Source organism: Xyrauchen texanus, chromosome 10, assembly GCF_025860055.1.
Source record: "Xyrauchen texanus isolate HMW12.3.18 chromosome 10, RBS_HiC_50CHRs, whole genome shotgun sequence".
NCBI lineage: Eukaryota > Metazoa > Chordata > Actinopteri > Cypriniformes > Catostomidae > Xyrauchen > Xyrauchen texanus.
Window position 1 is genome coordinate 43,880,290 of NC_068285.1, and position 21,123 is coordinate 43,901,412.

The 21,123-nt window shown below is 37.9% G+C and overlaps 1 protein-coding gene, 1 long non-coding RNA gene and 3 other non-coding genes across 5 annotated transcripts; 4 read left to right on the forward strand and 1 right to left on the reverse strand.

Moving 5' to 3' along the window:
- The first annotated feature begins 4 nt into the window (after window positions 1-4).
- Window positions 5-2,398, forward strand: LOC127650152 (uncharacterized). Its single transcript, XR_007971393.1, has 5 exons — window positions 5-52; window positions 1,025-1,079; window positions 1,168-1,233; window positions 1,417-1,675; window positions 1,845-2,398. It is a non-coding gene; the product is annotated as an uncharacterized LOC127650152 (long non-coding RNA).
- On the forward strand, window positions 821-956 carry LOC127651111 (small nucleolar RNA SNORA16B/SNORA16A family). Its single transcript, XR_007971510.1, has one exon. It is a non-coding gene; the product is annotated as a small nucleolar RNA SNORA16B/SNORA16A family (small nucleolar RNA).
- LOC127651110 (small nucleolar RNA SNORD103/SNORD85) lies at window positions 1,269-1,351 on the forward strand. The gene has a single exon (XR_007971509.1). It is a non-coding gene; the product is annotated as a small nucleolar RNA SNORD103/SNORD85 (small nucleolar RNA).
- Window positions 1,712-1,782, forward strand: LOC127651125 (small nucleolar RNA SNORD99). The gene has a single exon (XR_007971523.1). It is a non-coding gene; the product is annotated as a small nucleolar RNA SNORD99 (small nucleolar RNA).
- Window positions 2,399-2,483: 85 nt separating the features above from the next.
- Window positions 2,484-19,839, reverse strand: LOC127650139 (CTP synthase 1). Its single transcript, XM_052135345.1, has 18 exons — window positions 19,659-19,839; window positions 15,962-16,142; window positions 15,579-15,749; window positions 11,924-12,024; window positions 11,722-11,838; window positions 11,529-11,612; window positions 7,644-7,724; window positions 7,286-7,437; window positions 6,756-6,888; window positions 4,972-5,060; window positions 4,568-4,662; window positions 4,422-4,484; window positions 4,295-4,338; window positions 4,092-4,188; window positions 3,932-3,987; window positions 3,574-3,670; window positions 2,827-2,971; window positions 2,484-2,629 (listed from the first exon to the last, which is right to left on the reverse strand). The coding sequence occupies exons 2-18, from the start codon at window positions 16,125-16,127 to the stop codon at window positions 2,545-2,547; spliced, it is 1,776 nt and encodes a 591-aa protein (XP_051991305.1). The 5' UTR covers window positions 16,128-16,142; window positions 19,659-19,839; the 3' UTR covers window positions 2,484-2,544.
- Between the last annotated feature and the right edge of the window lie 1,284 nt (window positions 19,840-21,123).

Consider the following 21,123-nt stretch of genomic DNA (forward strand, 5'->3'; position numbering starts at 1 on the left):
GCGTTACACAGTACATCCTCTTTCTCAACGCGTTCTTAGTGTAAGCAGTGTGGTGAGTAATCCTTAAACATCGAATTCCGCCTTTTAGTTTTAAATGGTCTGTACTCGTAAATTAGTGTATTGGTTGTTCCAGCGTTATTCTCAATTAGTATTATTGAGTTTTACAGCAGAATAATATGAATTGTAATCGTGAAATCGCAGCGTGGCTTGTGCTGGGCTCGTCTACTGAAAGAGGCTCTTAACTAATTTTTTTTTGTGAGAATTAGTTTCAATACTGTAGTTATTAACACTTTAAGTCGTGCTTGAAGCAAGCAACTTTTTGGCAATTTTTAACTTGAAGCAACACTTAAAGTCAAATTATTATTTATTTTTTAAATTCCGTCATCTTAAAATAAAGTTGTCCAATGTGGCACGCCATTCAGTGTCTGTCATGCATTTACAGAGTAAATTCACAAACCAGCCTTAGTTCTTATTCTGAGGCTACTGAAAATATAAAATGGCTCCCTTTTATAGTAACAGTTTGTGCTTAAGTTCTACTCATCCCAAGTGTTTTCTGTAGTGACCCCCTAAATTCGACTTGTATTTGGACTTGGTAGGAATGGTGTGTCCAACCACAATAACCTTCCATCACCATTGCGGCATTGTTTTTGTTTGTTTTATTTACACTTAATTCTGTGCCAAATGCAGGTGAGCAACGTGTGCGACTTAACAAATTAGAACGTACCAATTAAGTGTTATTTGAACCTGTTGGTTAGCTACCAGTGGTTGACTAGTAAATACAGGTTTTATAATAAAGATCAGGATTGGTAAATTCACTCGGTGTGGCCCTGATCGAAGCCGTTCCAGTTAATCCATAACGGGCGCGGTCAAACAGGAGCCAACAGCAACACTTTTACCGACGGTCGCTGTACAGTTCACCTGTAACTGTCCCAGCAACATTAAGGAAAAGGACACTCGCACCTTAACCGTTTATAATTGATGTTCCTCTTATGAAGCCTTGTCTGACTGTCACATGCTCCTGCAGGTTTGGCATCACCATTTTGGTCGACAATGTTAGAAGAATGAGCCACCTCAATTTGGTAAGCTGCAAGTTATTTTCACTTTATGGCTTTGGACTGGTGTGATGTACCAACCCAACCTTTTTTTTTTTTTAATCCTGAATTATAGATGTGATTCCCTGCTGTCAACACACTCCTTGAAATGGGCTGAATGAAAGCGTATAACATCTATAAGGTTGGTAGGGGTTTTTGTAGCTCCTTTGCTTTCATGCTGGCCGTGATGACAAGAACTTGCCCTATCTGAGAGAGTTTCTCTGTAATGACACAATCATAACCTCATTTTCTGAGCCAGATGTAATTCTGTAACTTGTTTATTTAACCTAATCTGTCTTTAACATGTTTAATTTTGCCTCCCCAGATGGTGCTCTTCCTACAAAAAGATGGCCTCTATCACCAGAAGTGAGCCAACTGGTATGATTTGAATTGTGTGCATTGGCATGGGTTCCAATAATCTGTGCTCTCCCAAGTGCACGGGATTCACAACTACATGCTAAATTAACAGGAAGACTTCGACTGCCCTGTTTAGCGGTGTTTGTGGCGGTCTCAATGTGTCCTATAAATGGTCTCGTTAAAGGCCATGGTCACTTCTGATTACCTGTGGGGTTGCAGGAGCCCAGGTATGTGTGTGTATATAAACAATGTAATTTCTACTTCCTGATCAAGGATGATTATTTATAATGGTGACTGCTGGATGAAACTTGCGGATATGGGACTGAGATCAGTACTTATTTAAGTTTGATTACTCTGTATATGTGTAATTACTAACTTTTTTATATTTATGTATAGTGCCCACCTGCTCCCTGATGGAGGTAAGACTGCTGTTTTGGACTTGGTGTGGATTATGCGAGTGAAGACTCACCCATAAATGCTGAACGTTATTCAACCTGAGTTTTGCTGTGGATTTCAGTTTGTGTATCTGTAATTGTTCTTTGGTTAAGCAAATAAAAGCTTGCTGCTTATTCATCTGAAGTGTAGCACTTAATTTGTCTCAATAAGAATGGTACAGAACATCTCAAATACTTTTATTTACATACTAAGTTAACCATATCCTTGATGTAGGAATTTGATACATTGGAATGTCAATTTGTAACTACAATTTGACCAAAAAAAAAACATACTGGGGTTTTCAATCTGACCAATACATTTCCACATACATCTGGATCTAGATTAGTTGTGAACCTGCTTGCTCAACCTTTCCCATGACTAAACTAACTTCTAGACAAATTATGGCTGGTAAAAATAGGGGAAATTGTAGAAAAACAGCACTCTCCCACCCCAATCAGTTGACCAACATGTCTTAATCTTCCAAGTAGTTGGCATTGCAGTTGTTGTTTTTTTTTTTAAACCATAATTTACTGAATTATCAATTTCCACTTAACTGCAGTGTTTAAATTGAAACTAGTCTGTGCATAATCTCCATAAAATAAAGCATAGACAAAATACAATCTCTGGAGGGACCACATCTTTAATTACACCGTTCACTGCTTTAATCTTGGGTCATTGAGCAAAGTTTGTAGTTTGCAATCTCTGAGTCTGGGGAACTGCTGCCACTCTGGTCACTATATGTATCTCTGTGAAGACAAAATCCAACAAAAATCCTTATTTTTGTCCTTTGATGCCAAGCTTGCTAAACATCACAGCTGTTGACAAAAATAAAAAATGCACATCTACTGGGTCCCTTTTCTTTTGAGACCAACCAGTTTTTGTTAGGACATGCTTTCAGTCAGGATGAGATGCTTGAGCAGGACTTTGGATAAGATAACCATACCGTGGTGAAAGCCGACAGCCTTTCTGGAGGTAACTTGGAAGTCTCCCAGCAGCAGCCAATAGCAGGCCCAAGTATGGTGGAGAAGGTTTAATGGGTCTGGATGTGAACTCTGGGTGATACTGAACGCCAACAAAATACGGGTGATCTGTCACAAAGACTGGGTGTCAAACTGCAGTTTTACAATGCAGGCCCTCAGAACAAAGTTAATTTTTAAATCACATATGTTGGGAAACAACTATTTTTGATGGTCTCTGCCATACAAATAAAAATGTGAGATTTTTATTGGGTTTATAGCTGGCAATTGCAGTTACTGACTGGTTATTAATGACTATGTGTGGGTAAAGATACAGAAATGTTATTGCAATAAGTGGACATTTATGAAATAATAAATTAATAAGTCAGCACCTTTCATGAGATTTTATTCATTTAAAATATTCAGTATTTAGGATAAATTATTGGATTGCATTTATGCCTCTAAAAAGAATGCAAACACATTTATTTGTTATGTCTGCTCTGTAGACACCTGAAATGATCTTATTGTTTGGCAACAGACTGCTGATGACAGCATTTATATACAGTTCTTATTTTTAAATTATTCTTCCTCAGAAGTATTCTGAGGAGGATTCTGCATCGAAACCGTTGAATCAGTTACATTTCCCATCCCTACAGATGCCTAGTCAACCATCATGACCCAACCCTATCCTCCATCAGATCTCAAGAGTGTTTGTGTTCAATTCTCTCACGTACCGTCCAGCTCAATGACCTCCATCCTCTCACCCTCCACATCCTGACCCACAAACCTGAAGCCCTTCTCCTCAAAGTGCTGCTTCAGCTCTGGATTCACCTGCACAGAAGAAAAAACACCTGCTTCATGCATGCTGCTACAGCCATGTGACAAAATCAAGCATGTGCTTCCTCCACTGATTGAGAAGTGCATGATATTATTAATTGTAAAAGCTGTTTGGAACACTGACTGTCTCTATACTGCACAGTACACACTTTAAATAAATAAGGGTAACACTTTACAATTAAGTTCGATTCATTAACATCGAGTATTATGAACTAACAACGTACAATATTACAATACAATAACAAGGAGATCTACCTCAAAACGATGCCTGTGTCTTTCATCTACATAGTCTACATCACCATAAAGCGTTCCTGTGAGATAAAATCAAACATACATTTAGATAACATTACTATTACAACATTTTCTGATTTTATTTTTTGTATTATTGTTGGTATGGTTAATGTATTTCTCTTACTAAGAATGCTCTTTTTGCTCTGGAAAATGGTCCGTCTCTTTCCCAACCGCATAGTTCCCCCCATTTGCCCTGGATTGTGCTCAGGCATGTCAATCACCTGCAACCAATCAAATACATTCAATTACTTCCTGTTTCACCTGATTTATGGGTTTGATTCAAAACTGAAATGCAACTCGTAATCTACACTTGCATAACCTACTAACCACAGGATGCTTTGAGTCTGGGTCAAATTCTGTAGAGTTTGCATCTGTGATAACACATAATAGTTACACTTTGTTTAACATCAAGGTACATTTTGTAAACTGAATTGATGAAAGGCTGGATAAGTACCTGACCAGCCCAACATGTTCCTAGCAAATTCACACACAGCTAGCTGCATCCCTAAACACACGCCTGAAAGACAAATGGTACCGTTAAGGTTAACAGAAGACTTGGGATATTAAGATTTTAAAGAATTGCAATCAATGTGATCATACCTAGGAAAGGTTTCTTCTGTTTTCTGGCCCAGTTGATGGCGTGAATCTTGCCCTCCGTCCCTCTCACTCCAAAACCTCCTGGCACTAAAATACCACTGGAGACATCAAATACAATGGCAATAATATTCATTAAGAGGAAACATTTTATTTAAATGTACACTATTTTATTAGGAAAACTGGTCAAGGGCATGAGGCATTCATGCAAATTAAAATTGTGGTAACGGTGAAACATGTACGTTGAACGGGTTTTGCTCACAACTGTTATGTTTTAATGACCTATAAAAACATTGTTTAAGGGATTTAAATCACATTGCAAGTTGTCGACTGATTAAGCGTAATCACTTTAGATTGTGCATGTAGTGCAAGTTCATTCAATGGGGCCATAAAAACACAGTGGTACTCACTCTGCACTGCACAGCTTCTGCCAGGCTTCATGATACTTCACTGGCTCTTCCCGTGCTGTGTTAGGCTCCAAATCTGCAGAGTCAATATACTATAGAATGACGAGAGAAAAAGAGGTGTGTTGATTAAAATGTGTGTATATATATATATATATATATATATATATATATATATATAGACCAGATTTCTACTTTTGGGTGGTCTATTATTCAAGTGTTAATGTTTGTGGCCTTGCATGACAACATGGATATGAAACTCTATGCCTACAGCAATGTTTCTGAACTGGTGGGTCGCAGGTCGGCTCATAGCAGGGAAAGAATGCAATGGTTCTTCCTCCATTTAAAAATTTTCAGTGGCAACCCAAAGGAAGTTTTGGCCCACTGAAGAAAATTGTATGATATTCATCTTGCATTCTGCACTTCATGTAAGGGATAATGTACAGTCAGCCGGTTGATATCACAAAATAAACCCTGAGAGGGAGATCAGGACCCCGACGTGAAGCAGAGGACGTTTGGATTAGCCTGAAAGGGTTTATTTTGCAATAACAACCGGATGACTATTTTGCAATAACAACCGAATGACTGTACGTGATAATGCTTATTTCAAGCTACTAACCAAGTAAATAACAACATGGACATAAAATATTTTTCATTTAAATAAGATGAGTTCTGTTGGTAATGACTCCTCATTTTCCAGCTTATTACAAAATAACTGGACAAATAAAATGGACATAAAACATTGATTTGAGAAGAAATCAGTGAACAGATAAAATCGGTATTCGGTTGCGAGTTCTTTTGTGTATATTTTGTAATTAATGAACTTCTGACTGCTCATTATGCATCTAATTACATGACTACTTGCCAAATAAATGCACATAAAAAACTGATTTGAGTTGAAATTATTTTATTAGCTTACTTGTATAGATCGCACAGTGATCTGAGCAGTAACTATGGCTCGCAAATACGAAACCCAGATGAGCGGTCTGATACGTAGATGTGCGGTTGTTACAGAGAAATATCAGACCAAAAGATAAAAGCATTGACCAATCAGAATGAAGTATTCCTGAAAGCCATGTAACAAACACTCAATATGCTTCGGCCCAATTGAAGCAAGGTATTCACGCCAGTCATCACAGAACACTTCCGCCAATGATCTGCTCCGCTCAAACCTACTGTATGGAGCATGCGCATGTCTACCGGGCTTCCCTCGATATTGTGGCACAGACCACAAAACTGATGCAACCCATTTGATATTATTATTTTAGAAAGACTAGCTACAATGACCCAACCAGAGTAACAAGGAGCCATCCACGTCTTTCCTGTGCCTAAATGGCATTGCAATGTAAATACAAGAGTAAGTACATTAAGGGCTTTAAAGTCTGGACCTCCTAAACTTCTGAACAAAGTTCTCCATCTGTGTAATACATGTTCTGTTTAAATGACGTTTGATATTAGGAAATAAACATCATTTAAACTGGCTCATATAAATAAATAGGCTAATAACTTGAAAAAGTGGGGAGAGAACACTTCCTGAATCTTTTGTTGTTGACAGAATAATTTCACTTAATACGTGACATTATACTTGAAGACCATGAACAAAACATTGTAAGTTAAAAGAAAAGTTGACCCAGTTGACATTAAAAACAGGTTGTTTTTTCTATGTTGGGTCGCAGCTATTGAGAACCACCGACCTACAAAACAGTCTCCCAATAGCAACACCAACCAAACGAAAACAAATACAATGAAATATGATTTCTTCAAACTGTGCATCACAAGTATTAACTCACCTTGACCTCTAGTTTGTGGCTGATGGAGAGAGCAGAGTGCTCCAGGGCTTTGATCACAGAGGCGTACGAGTCGGAGAACTTAGTGTACTTCCCCACAAGAGCGATAGAGCAATGCTCCAACAACCTGTCTGATCTACAACACAAAACCCAATCCAGAAAAAATGTGAATTCTTAGAGCAACTGTGATTAAAAAGTTACTAAACATAATTTGGGTCAATCAACTCATTATCACTCTTTTATCCATGTCAAGGATAGAGTCCTTTTCCTTATTAATGCTCTCTAAAGTAAAATCACAATTCGCAAAATAGCTCATAATTCTGTTCTTACATACATGTAAACCGTCTAATTGAATTGAATGGTGACAATTTATACATAAATGGTTCTGCGCACAATAAACTGGTTCTGCTCGTATTTCAAGAATAAGGTCCAACGTTGTGAGTTTTGATCTGATAAACGTGCATCCATAACAATTCCAAATCAACGTCTGAACTGATCCTGAATGTGTTTCTATCATTTAAACACATGCTAACCTGTCTGACATCTCTTTCCACTTCATGAGCATTCTTCTGGGTCTGGTTTCGATGGGCAGGTCTAGTCTGCGACAGAAGTATCCCACGACACCCTGGTCCTCTAATAGCAGAGGAACTCTGTAGATGGACGAGACATCATGGACACAGATCACCTGCAGAAGATGATAACATTTGTTAAAGAGCTTTTCACATGACTGCAAATGTTGTTGTTATTTGTTCTGGGGAATCATTTTGTTCCATGGGACTTTCTTTCCTCAGCAGATGTGAGGGGTTAATGTTTCACACCAACTCAACAGCTGCTAGTCAAGCGTCTCTCTGGTGGTTTGAAATCAGACGTTCCTGTGGGATCCAGACTCACCTGTACAGGTTCCACATGACAGAACATGGAGATCTTCTCTTTAACTGAGTTATCCAGTGGAGTGGAGCATCGGCACATTATCTGGAAAAGCAAGCACCAGAGAACACTCAGACACACTCATGTTGTTGAATCTGATTACTGTAATTAATGGGAATAAAGTTGCACCTGAATACAGCAAGTTGCACTTGGTCAAAATCACATAAAATACACACAGATAAGTCGCAGTGACAGAGATTGCATGCAATAGGCACTAGGACACGGGAGCAGCTGTTCAGAAACAGATGGCAAGACGTGCTCCGTGAAGATCCCCTCAGGATCTATATGCATCGTATCGTGCAGCATTTGGCCTTATTTTATCTGGAGCATTTGCTTTAAGTAATCATATGTAACAGTTTTTCATATTCTGTATATGTTTCATGAAAAAAAATAAATAAATGCAATACATAAGCCACATCTGTTTATATGCAACTATGCTGTATACATGTTTTACTGCGAGTGTGACGAAACCTTATTATGTGAGTTGTTGTATTTGACAGCAGTCGAGATTTTGTTAAAACAATAATGTCATGATGGGACAGAATATTTTGAATACTCTTTATTTGCTTCTTTAAAGTGCTGCTACCATCTCTATGACTGATGTTTTCATCGGTTTATGAGTAAGCGTATGTTTTGATGTGCAGCGTGTTTGACAGGCCAACATCAATTATGTATATATTGTAAGCAGCTTCAAAAGGTAAGTTTCAGGACCTTGCAGAAGATGAAAAATAAAACAAAAATATAAAAATGCAACTTATGGGGCCTGGGTAGCTCAGCGAGTAATGACACCAACTACCACACCTGGAGTCGCAAGTTCAAATCCAGGGCATGCCGAGCGGCTCAAGTCAGACTTCCTAAGCCAATTGGCCAACAACCAATTGGCACGGTTGCTAGGGTGGGTAGAGTCACGTTGTGTTAACCCACACGTGGTCGCTATAATGTGGTTCTAGCTCTCGGTGGGGCACGTGGCGAGTTATGGTTGAATACTGCGAAGGATAGCGTGAGCCTCCACACACGCCAAGGCGGTAACGCACTCAACAAGCCACGTGATAAGATGCCAAGATTGACGTCTCAGACATGGCGGCAACAGAGATTGGTCCTCTGCCACCAGGATTGAGATGAGTTACTACACCACCATGGGGACTTAAGAGCACATTGGGAATTGGGCATACAAAATTGAGAAAACAAAGCGACTTATTCCGGAAAACACGGTCAACTGACCCAGAGGAGTTCTAGAAATTGCTGGATTTACATTTAATGGCAAGTTACCAATAACAACAGTTGCATAAATTAATATTTTATGATGTGTTCATCAGAACGGTCTTATGTACTGGTCAGGCAATCTGTAATCTTGTTTCATTTTTCATATCAATATAGGAAGGTAACATTTTATGAAAAGCAACTTAAATTGGACAAATATATAAAAAATTAACACCATCCATAAATGCTTCCAATAGATTAATTTCTTAACCATTTTCACAAAATTTGCATGAATCTAATTAATACATCTTACAAATATATACTATAATTCTTTGCTTAATTAAATGTACAGCACTCCATTTAAAGTTTGAATATGGTGCAAATTAGGGCTACACAATCAGAAAAATAACTGACATTAAATCACAGCTGCCTCAATTAACTAATCCTGAAAACTGTCAATTACAGAAATCCCTTTAGGTGTATTTCAGTCATGTCTAAACATTCCATTTGCAATGTGTTGTTGTTGTGCAACATTGAGCAATAAGAAAAATGTCATTATGCTCATAAAAACAATGATGAATCAGTGTTTCGTTTAGTCCAGACTCCAGACACAGACACTGAGGCCATTTACACACTGCAGCTAATTTCAGATGACAGTTCACCTTTTAGACCTTAATCCTGTTCTGTATACACATGGTTCGATAAAAAAAAAAGAAAGAGTGACAACCTCTTTCTACAACTGAATTATCTCCCCAAAAATTCAGGTAGTGACAACTGCATTTTCAAAAATACCACCAGTGTGGTATATAACATAAAACAAAAGGCTGCCAGTGTAAAGATTTTTTCAACTGCCCCGATAATTGGAGATCAGTCTTTCACAATGCTGTGGTGGAATTTTGGCCAACTCTTCTTTGTGGAACTGCTAGTTCAGCCACATTGGAAGGTTAGAGAATGAACTGCCAGCCACATCATCTCAATCAGGTTCATGTCAGGACTTTGACTAGGCCACTCAAAAACTTTCATTTAGCTTCTTTTGAGCCATTCAGAGGTGGACTTACTCCAATGCTTTGGATCATTGTCTTGCTGCATAATCCAGCTGCACTTGAGCTTCAACTCACAGAATTCATGTTTCCCTCAATTATTGCAAGTCGCCCTGGCCCTAAAGCACCATGCTTGACTGTAGGTATAATGTTCTTTTTGTGGAATTCTGTGTTTGATTTATGCCAGATGTAACGGGACCTCGGTCTTCCAAACAGTTCCAATTTTGACTCATCAGTCCACAGAACATTCTCCCAAAAGCTTTGACGAACATCAAGGTGTGTTTTGGCAAAATTCAGATGATCCTCAAATGTTCTTCTGGGTTAGCAGTGGTTTTCACCTCACCACTCTTATATGGATGGTATTTTTGGACAGTGCCTTTCTGATAGTGGAGTCATTGATGCGAGAGAGGCCTGCAGTTCATTATATGTTGTCCTTGGGTTTTTTGTGAGTCGTCACTGTGCTCTTGGAGGAACTTTGGAAGGTCGGCCACTTATGGGAAGGTTCACTAATGTGGTAGCCACTAATGGCTCTCACTGTGGTTCTTTGGAGTCCCAGAAACTTTGAAATAGCTTTGTAACCATTCCCAGACTGATGTATTTCAATCACCTTGTTCCTCATCATTTCTGGAATTTCTTTCAACCATGGCATAATATGCTACAGGGTGAGACTTTTTAGCTAACTTCATGCTACTGAAAAAGTTATATCCAGATGTTGATTTAATTGATCAGGTCTGGGTGTGTCTTGTCCAGCTGAACCCCATTATGAATGCAGTTTCATAGATTTGGTAATTTATTAACTAAGGAACAAATTTACATTTGGCAGATGCTTTTATCCAAAGCGACTTACAGTGCACTTATTACAGGGACAATCCCCCCGGAACAACCTGGAGTAGAGTGCCTTGCTCAAGGACACAATGGTGGTGGCAGTGGGGTTCGAACCAGTGACCTTCTGATTAACAGCCCTGTGCTTTAGCCACTACGCAACCACCACTCACAAATACTTTTGGTATTGGATAACTTTTTTGCTTCAACAAATAATATTATCATTAAAAACTGTACTTTGTTTTTACTCAGATTGCTGATTGTTTTATGTTAGATTTTTTTGAATTTTTGAAACAATTTAGTATATGAGACACAAAAACAGAATAAATCAGGATGGGGCAAATTCTTTTCACAGCACTGTAAATGTAAGTGGACAAAGTTAATAGTGGCCCACCAACCACTATCTGAACTTTTGAAAATTCAGTTGTCTTGTCCGTGTCTGCACGAAAAGCATACTAATCAGCTCGACAAATATAAAACACTGCCATTATAACCAACAATGCTGTCTGCACTCAATACACATCACTCAAGTCCAAACAAAGCAGCAGCAACTTGTCAGCAAACAAGTTTGGATTGTGGTTGGCAAATCAAGTCATGTGGGGCTAAATTTGGCCCCTGGATGGGACTTTGAGTATCTTTGATAAAGTGTCTCACAACTGTAAAAATCTAGAGATAACAGAAATATGGGCAGCAGCTAAATATTTGTGTGAGGCTGAATTTATTCACGATTTGGAACATGCACAGAAATTTTAACTTCATGCTGATCAGCTCTGAAAGCATGACTAACCAGGTCAGGTGACAGTCCCAGTCCTCTGAGCTCTCTCACACTGTTCTGAGTGGGTTTGGTTTTCTGTTCTCCCGTCGCACTGGGCTAAACATCAGAGACAAGACTGTATATGTCACTTACATAACCACAGTACGTTTACATATGATGTGATATATGCTTTGTGTGTGTGTTGGTGTGAACACACGACGCTCACCTGTGGCACCATACTGACGTGAATATTACAGAAATTCTCTCTCTTCACTTTAAACTGGAACTGTCTGAAGGCCTCAATGAAAGGCATGCTCTCTATGTCTCCTACTGTACCGCCCAGCTACACAAAGACAACCTCAGATTAAAAAAAACATCACAAGTTAAATCAATATTTCATCACCTGAGGTGTCCATTTCTTTTCTTACCTCAATGACACACACTTGTGGCTCAACATCATCATCATCTACAGGAACTTTGGCTTGACGCATCACCCACTCCTGAATAGCATCAGTTATGTGCGGCACCACTAAAACGAATGAATATCAATGAGAAAAACAATGACATGCCAACATCTTTCATGTGCCGGTGCACATGTCATGATTTTGTGCACAAGATTTAGTGCATAAAGTGGGGATTATTAAAGGGATAGTTCAAGTGGTCTCTGGTGTGACTTATTCACGTTGCCATGATACAGACATCATTTCACATTTGCCACTCCGATGAGACATCCAGGATAAAAGCACACAAACACACCATTGTTAGTAAAGTAACAGATAAATACAGATCTTAACCAAAATCAACAAAGCTTCTGTACAGTGATCCTCTTCACAGCGCTGCTCTTCCGGCTGTGACTCACGTGCACCAGTTCTCACGTTTCAAATGCCAATGCAATTATGACATACGCGCATACCAATGCAGAATGGAGGCATGATTTAGAGGAAAAATAAAGGTAGTTAAATATTTTGCTTTTTCGCATCAAAAGTGATCATGTTAATTAGAAGACATTAATTGAACAGCTGGAGTCCTATCGATGACGTTTATGCTGGCTGTCTGAGTTTTGGAGCTTGTAAAGTGAACTCCACTTGCATTTTAAGGACCTACTGAGTGAAGATATTTGTATAATTTTCTTCATCACTTTCTATAATTTTGTTCTGGTGAAGAAATAAATTCATACACACCTGGGATATCATGAGGGTGAGTAAATAATGAGAACATTTTCATGTTTGGGTGAACTATCCCTTTAACTATAAATGGGGAATTATCAATTATCGGAATCGGCTACAATGATCTGTTAATTATCGTAACGCCTATAAAGAGTTTTGAATTATTGGCCATTGAATTGGCGGACTCCTTTAAAAACTTTCATTTTCATTATTTTTTGCTTTTGTGAATGCTTATCTATCACCTTGTCCATCTCATGATGTTCAAGCAAATTTATTTCTCATTAAATTAGTACTTGGATTTTTCTTCCAATAGAAAAGGAATTAAAAAGTTTTAGATCCCTCATTTGTAAAACATTCCTTAAAAACTGTATGCATGTTACAAAGTTACAGATAACATCCAGGAGCTGAAGGGATTAGGTGATTTGCCTGATTTTATAGTAGTGGATGACATTAGTGGTGGTAATAGCAATGGTGGTGGTGCTGAGGTTGTAGTGCTGTTTATGATGTTGAAACCAGTAATGCCACTGACAATCAAAAAGTTGAGAGCAAGAAAAAAGCATGAAGAGTCTGTGAGCCAAGTAAAAACACAACACGTGAACAGTGTTGCCAAGTCCACCACACAGGCTATATCCACACCCTCAACATCATCATATGAACAGTCAACACACGGTGTCTCTTCTGTGGTAAATTGGGCAACAAAAAGTTGGCGGGCTGGCACCCTTGGCTTAGAAAGAAAAGTGAAACTATGTGCTCAGGTGGTGGGTGACGAGCATCTATTGGCTCAACTAGCTGCTGGTGACAGTCGATATGGATGCCGTGTATCATCATCATGCATGCCTGACTAGGCTCTATAGAAAAGAAGAAACTGTTGGATGTGATATGACTGAAAGTAATCCACCTCAGGTCATCCGAGCACATTTCCTCAACGAGTTGCTTGAACTCATCAAAGATTACCATGGCTCAGGAGAATCACTGGCAATGGCTGACTTGGCAGCCCTCTATGACAAGTGCATTGCTGGTCTGGAATTTCCAGACATCAAATGCAACACCACATGCCTTCGGGTGGATTTTGAATGCCTGATTTCAGACATCAAAGCAGCAAGAATGAATCGTGGCTGGTCCCTTGTTTCTGATGATGACCTGAGCAAAGCCATCCATGGAACATGCATCAGCATACAGCAGCACTTACATTCAGACAGCCAACAAAGTGAGAATTTCACTGACATCCTAGATCCAGCTGAGATGGGGAAGCAGCAGGCTCTCTCCAACCACTGGTAGCCTTCAAATGATGTTGGTTAGAGTCAGAAACTTTCTATTGAAAGAGAACCTTGAAGCCGGAGAATGTATCTCATGGGCTGCATATTATGCCAGCATCACAGAGCCTACTTCATTCACCCCAGCCAAATCATACATGTTGTCACTATTCACAGAGTCCTCTACCAGCCCCACTATGGTTTGGCATGCAATGAAAGTCCTCTGCCAAGCAATCAACTACCTAAATCCAGGTCAGACACCAGTCATGGTAGCTAATCAACCACTCATCACACTGGCCAAGAAACTTCAGTGGAAGTACCCCCAGACAGAGCTAGGTGAGGACTCCCTCCTGGTAACATTGGGGCCAATGCATACAGAGAAGATGCTGTAAAGCATGTCTGGTGACTGGTTGGATGGCAGTGGGTGGACTACATCTCTTAAAAATAATGGTCTCAACTAGCGGCAAAACTACGTCTTTCATTGGTGTTCACCACATCTGCAGAACCCGGTAAATGCATCAGGTGTCTGTAGCTGCTCTCTATGTGCTCATGAGGAAGGCTTACAATCAAAACGTGGAGAAGCCAATTAATGATGATGATGATGATGATGATGAGCAGAGCGACCTCATCCCTCTGCCCTTTGATGAATGGCTTAAGACACTGTGTGCCTCACATCCCCAACCAGATTTCTGGTTTTAGTCCATGGAGCTGGACATTCTTCAAGTAAGATATGTTTTTCAATTCATAGGTCTCATTCACTCCTTTGTCCAATATACATTCTAAACTCAAAAGTACAGTTCCTCCACATATTCCTAATATTTCATATAAAGCGCATTTTGTTTTGTTTTTACAGTTTGTCCTGTCGCTCAGGAGACTTCTCTCTCTACATGGAGACACTTGATTTTCTGATGCCACGGGTATTCACACTGGTTCATACCCATTATGCCCAGAACCTGCCCATCCATCTCTGTGATATGGCAACACTAGAAGAACAACATCCTGCTCGGTTTGTGGCATTTCAGAATGGTCTCTTCATGGGGCAGAAGCCAAGGCGAGCATTCTCAAAGATTCTGCATGACCAGAAACATGAGCAACTCATTGATTGGCTCAAGAATCATGGTGGCATCATAAAGAACTTGGACGACCCATGCACAGTTCGCCAACAGCAGGTTGTTTGCCCTTAAATGGCTGGCCCAGTCAGGGAATTGAGTCAGAAGAACGGATGCACTGTGAACAGTACCCAAAATTTAAAGCTGACTATAAGGTAATTTTCGGATGTATTGCAAATTGAGAGATAGCCTTATGATTTTCAAATTTGTATTAGTCTTTTTTTCAGGCTGATGTACTGGGAATGATTTCACAATTTACATCACACATTCTGTGCGTGGAATGATCAGCAACGCACACACCTAAAGTATACTTTGGACGTTCATAGTGAACATTTCACTATGAACAACCCCATACACACTATTTAAAATACAATATCATAATTGGATTCTAATTATAATTATCTGTGAACTAATCACCATCAATATTTGCCAAAACCCAATAGTTCCAAAAGCAGATATCAGTGCAGATAAATCTGAAAAACATGAATCGCTTGAGCTCCAATGTATACCGTATCATAAGGTAAACTAGTTGTCAATAGCTGGTCCCTCTCTTACCCTGTACAGTTTTGCCCAGGTAATCTCCTCTACGCTCTTTGTTAATAACTGACTGGTAGATCTTGCCGGTGGTCAGGTTGTTGTCTTTGGTGAGCCGGATGTCCAGAAAGCGTTCATAGTTTCCTAGATCCAGATCAACTTCTCCTCCATCATCCAACACGAACACCTCACCTAGAAAGAACAAAATGCCAGATTAAAATCAGACTACAAAGGCTATGCCCAATCATACAAAATAAATAATGGTTAAATATTGAAATACTTCCATTATGGTAAGTTACAATCATAATTAAGATACTAATACCACTCACACGTATGGTATCGTTTAACAATAATATTCTCAGAAGAGATGAAAGGGGTGTATGATCAGTCCTGTGTGAAGTTACCATGCTCATACGGTGAGAAGGTCCCTGCATCTATGTTAATGTATGGGTCGATCTTGATGGCTGTGACATGTAGCCCGCAGGACTTGAGAATGGTGCCCACACTGCTGGCTATAATGCCCTTTCCAATGCCAGAGATAACGCCACCCGTCACTAGAATATACTTCATACTGCCTTTCAAATGCTGCAGGAACAAATGAGATGAGGGTGATAGAATGTGTTTAATATTATTGGATAAAACACACTTTCATTATATGGAAGAGTGGCAATTCCTCATATGGGAGGCCACATTCACACAAACACATTTCGTTAACATTTATTTTGTTTCCATCGAAAACACTCTACCAAGTGGATGCATTTGAAAACACAGTCTTCACATTGTAGTATGGACAGAAGAAATTGTGATATTTGAAAAACAATGAAGTATTTGTTGTCATGTGCCGCAGTCATGTGATCCATTCAAACTAAAACAATCAAGTTGGCGGCCCATGTTGTTGCACCATTGTTGTGCTTGCTATCTACTTTGATAGCACTGTTAAAGATAAATGTAACTTGGTACAGGAAGTTACTCTCTCCAACAGAAAGCACTGCTCCTGAACTGCCTGCATCGGCTGGTTTGCAGTCCAGCCATTACTTCGGTGTAGGGCTGAAACTAACGATTATTTTGATAATCGATTAAGCTAACGATTATTCGACAATTATTGTAAAGATTAATCATTAGCTCTTAACCGATTATTCAGCTTGTGCCCTGAATAAAAATGTTGTACTAAACGTGCTTACTAACAATAAAGAGGACTAAATGATCTTTTAAAAATACCTCTAAATGACATTCACTGAATTAAAGGGGAAAACACTTTATTAAGTTTAATTCAGTAAAGAAATTCACTGTAAAAACAACTATTGTTATCCAGTGTTTATGTTTTGTTTTCCATTTAAAATTGTCTAAAATCCTTAAAACAAGATAAATTTACTTGAGAAGCCACATATAAGATTTTTAGACTTGCTTTAAGAGAATTAATCTTAAATATAAAAGTGTATTTTGTATAATATTTTTTATAAATCACCTGAAGCTGTTTGCAAAGCTTAGAGAGCATCTAGACTGAGCCGTTTAATTATTCCTCTCATCAGTCAGACGCGAACTACAGTGCTGCTCTCACGCATCATCATTACAGTTTAATGTGATCTCATGTTACATTAAATGAGAGTAAACGACTATTCAACAATTTTTTATTGTCGACAACGTTGACTAATCGTTTCAGCCTTACTTCCGAGACTTAGCCAGGTCATTATGTAACACATCTGCATAATGCCCACTTAAGTGCTACTTGTTTTATGGTAAGGGTCTTTACATTTCTGAAACACGTTCTAAGCGGTTTACCATTCACAACAGACTGGGCCAGCTGACCAATCAGAGCAGACTGGGTTTTTTGGAAAGGGAGGCTTTAAAGAGACAGGAGCTAAAACAGAGCGTTTCAGACAGAGGGTGAAAAGAGGTGCAGCAGCAATGAACATTATGAGAAAATATTGAACATTAAAGCATGTAAACCTATTCTAGTAGACCCCCAAAATAAAATTATGAACCTGTAAACAAGCATAATATGGGCTCTTTAAAATACATCTACAGGTACACCTCCAATTCAGAACACCTGTCAGAAGCTAATTGGCTAAAGGCTTGACATAATTTTCTGGAATTTTTCAAGCTGCGTAAAGGCACAGATAACTTAGTGTATATAAACTTCTGATTGTGATATAGTCAATTAAAAGTGAAACGATCTGTCTGTAAACCACAGCTGGAAAAATGACTTGTGTCATGCACAAAGTAGAAGTCCTAAAACGACTTGCCAAAACTATACTCTTGATAATATAAAATCTGAGGAGTGGTTAAAGATTTTTTGTTTTAAATGTATGTAAACTTCTGACTTTAACTGTACATATAAACATATAAATGTTCAAATCTGACATAAATAAGAATTTATACCTTTATTTCCTTGTTTATAATTGTGTTAATTTATTTCCACATGTATTTATTCCCTTAATTATAAATTTTTACATAGATTGGTTATATGCATTTATTTCTTCATGTATACATTAAAATACATTCATAATTATACATTTCCACATTTATTTATTTCCACATGTCTTTGTTCATATGGTAATGAGGGGGCATGCTTTATAACTAAGGCATAGCAGTGGAACTCAGAGTGCTCCAGAGTGGAGCTTGGAGGCCACAGTGACATCCTGTGTTTAATACACCCTCTGGGGTGTGAGGGTATTTTGGGCCCTGGAGAAGTTTTGACATGCCTTGACATTTGTGCTTTTTTCAGTTGCTTAAAAACACATTAATGGCTAAAGTCTGATAACACTGTATTCAGCACAAACTGGGCAACAATAATATGCGTGTAATGGTTGTATTTTTGAGAAAATAACGTTTATGGATGGTTTTTGAAAAAACAAACATTTTAAGTCTTTGAAATAAGGCCATATAACACATAATAAACATATGTCAACAAGCCTTTTGAGAACTGGATTTTGTCAATCAATGAGGAATGTGACAGAAAGAGAAATAATGTGAGGAGACTTAATGAAAAAAAACAAAGTTTTAAGTTAAAAGAAGTAATCTGACTATACATTTTCTTTACATTGACTTTTCTTAATTTTAAACCTACAATACCGTTTAAAATAAGTCTCTTCTGCTCACCAAGGCTGCATTTATTTGATCCAAAATACAATAAAAACATTGATATTTTGAACTATTTTTACAATTTAAAATAATTTTTTTACAACCTGCAAATAATTGACTGGCAGTATTAATATAGTGGCTAGCACGTAAGTGATAAGTACTACTGATGTTTGTTTAGCTATTTATTTTATTTATATTGTCAGCAATTGACTGATACTAGTCATTTGAGTTTAGAGCATCATTAGAGTGAGTTAACAATGGCATTTTTAAAAAACATTTTTTTTACAAAAGGCAATAGTGATAGCAATTGTGAAATGCTAAGTACAATCTTACTTCGACAACTCCAACTGGTGAGCAAACACTAGCATAATTTAATCAAGAACATCTATTCTCCAATGTGGAAACCAAACAATAAATGTACAATCACATACATCCTTATGGGGTCAGAAACGTAATATTACTTCTTGAGATAATATTAATACTGTTGGAGATAATACATATAAATCTAGGCCCTTTCCTTAAAGGCTTTACTGCCTATAATTTAGTAATTTTAACATATACAAAAATGTATCATGGTAACAATAGTTTCTAGTTAGACTATAGTTACTTTGAACTCACAATAAATATTGAATATCCAACAGTGTAAAGATACATTCAGAATCTGAATTACAAATTTTTTTATATAAAATTATATTTTATGATATTTAGTAACTATGGTATATTGCTATAAACTCGGGAATTCAATAACATTAACATCAAACGGTACCTTTTAACATGTAATCATCATTTAGAACATCATATTCATGCATCCATATACAGGGGTGCACATGTGCAAACAAAGGCAACGTTTATATACTACAGCTATAAATGCTACAAACACAGCAAAGAAAAGGCTCGCTTTATTTATTTGTCATACAGTTGAAATACTCTTGTTGTCTTTGTATATGGTTCACACACAGACTTGTTGATTCTCCCAAAACAAAGCTAAAAAAAATATACAAGGAGCAGACTTTAACTTACCTGATTAGTTGACGTTTAGTTGTCTATGCGCGAAGTTTATAAATACTTTACTGTCCTTTTAAGACAGATGACAGCACTAGACCTCTAAAAAAATAAACGCGTAATTGTAAAGCGGTAATAACAATGTTTTAAATCACACTTAATCTCCTGCATCAGCACGTGGTGCTCCACGTACCCCCGCGCATCCGGATGCGCGCGCTCACAGCGAAATCATGATGAATATTAATTATGTGACGTAAGGTTCGACCAATAGGCAGGCGCTTTTCACAGGTTTGCAGGGCGTTATTTTTTCCCCCATCTGTGTTCTGGCAACTCCCGCCATTGGTATATTTAGACGTCAAATGATTGGACGAATGTTGTCTGACGACATCAGCTTGATGACGCCTTCTGATTGGATGGTTGTCGATTCTATAACTTCTGGCGCTTTGTCGTTTTGTCTTTTTATAAAAAAATAAATGGCTGAATAAATGTACTGGAAAGAAAATAGTTAGTTAAATGTGACATATAACATTGTCCTGAACAATAATGAGTGTGATGAATATGATTTATTTATTTATTTATTTTTGCCTGGCTCCCACATCTACCGTTTGGTTTCATTGTATGCCAAATATAAGTAACCGTCACTTGTTTTTACATTTTTTGTTGAAATTAACTATTTCAGACTTTTCTGAGAATGCTGTGGAAAAGAAATACATTATTGCGTAGAGATGGATTGTGAAGTATTTCAGATTAAGATAGAAAGAAGACCGTATGGAAATTTTATTTTATAAGGAGAAAAAATTAGATTAAGTGTCTTTAGTTACAGAATCACCAATTTGAAGCCAGGCAGCAGAAATTTATTTATTTATTTATCTTAATTTTTTTGTCAAAGTCCTGACTTCAATAGGCCAATTGCTAAGTGCAGTGAATTGATGGTAAGCACATTGTCACCCCTGGAACTGAAAATATTTCAAGGTCATTTTTAAAGCAGAACTTGAATTTATTACATAATATATGGAGGCAGACGCATTAATATAATTTTAAGACAGCAAGGTTGGAAAAAAAAACATTTTTAATTCACAGTTGAAAGTGTATTTCTCACTTTTCTGTAAGATAAGAAATACCAAAAATTATTTCTTACCATATTCCTAGAAACAGATGTACAGCTCCTTTTTGTACCATAAAGCCACACTTTCACTTTAGTGAAAAGAAAAGGACTTAAATATTGATCTGCTTCTCACCCACATCTATCATATTACTTCTGAAGACATGGATTAAACGCTGGAGTCTTGTGGATTTCTATAATGCTCCCTTTATGTGCTTTTTGGAGCTTTAAAGATCTGATCACCCATTCACTTGCATTGTATGTACCAACAGAACTGAAATATTCTTCTAAAAATATTAACTTGTGTTCTGCAGAAGAAAGAAAGTCATACACACCTGGGATGGCATGAGGGTGAGTAAATGATGAAAGAATTTCCATTTT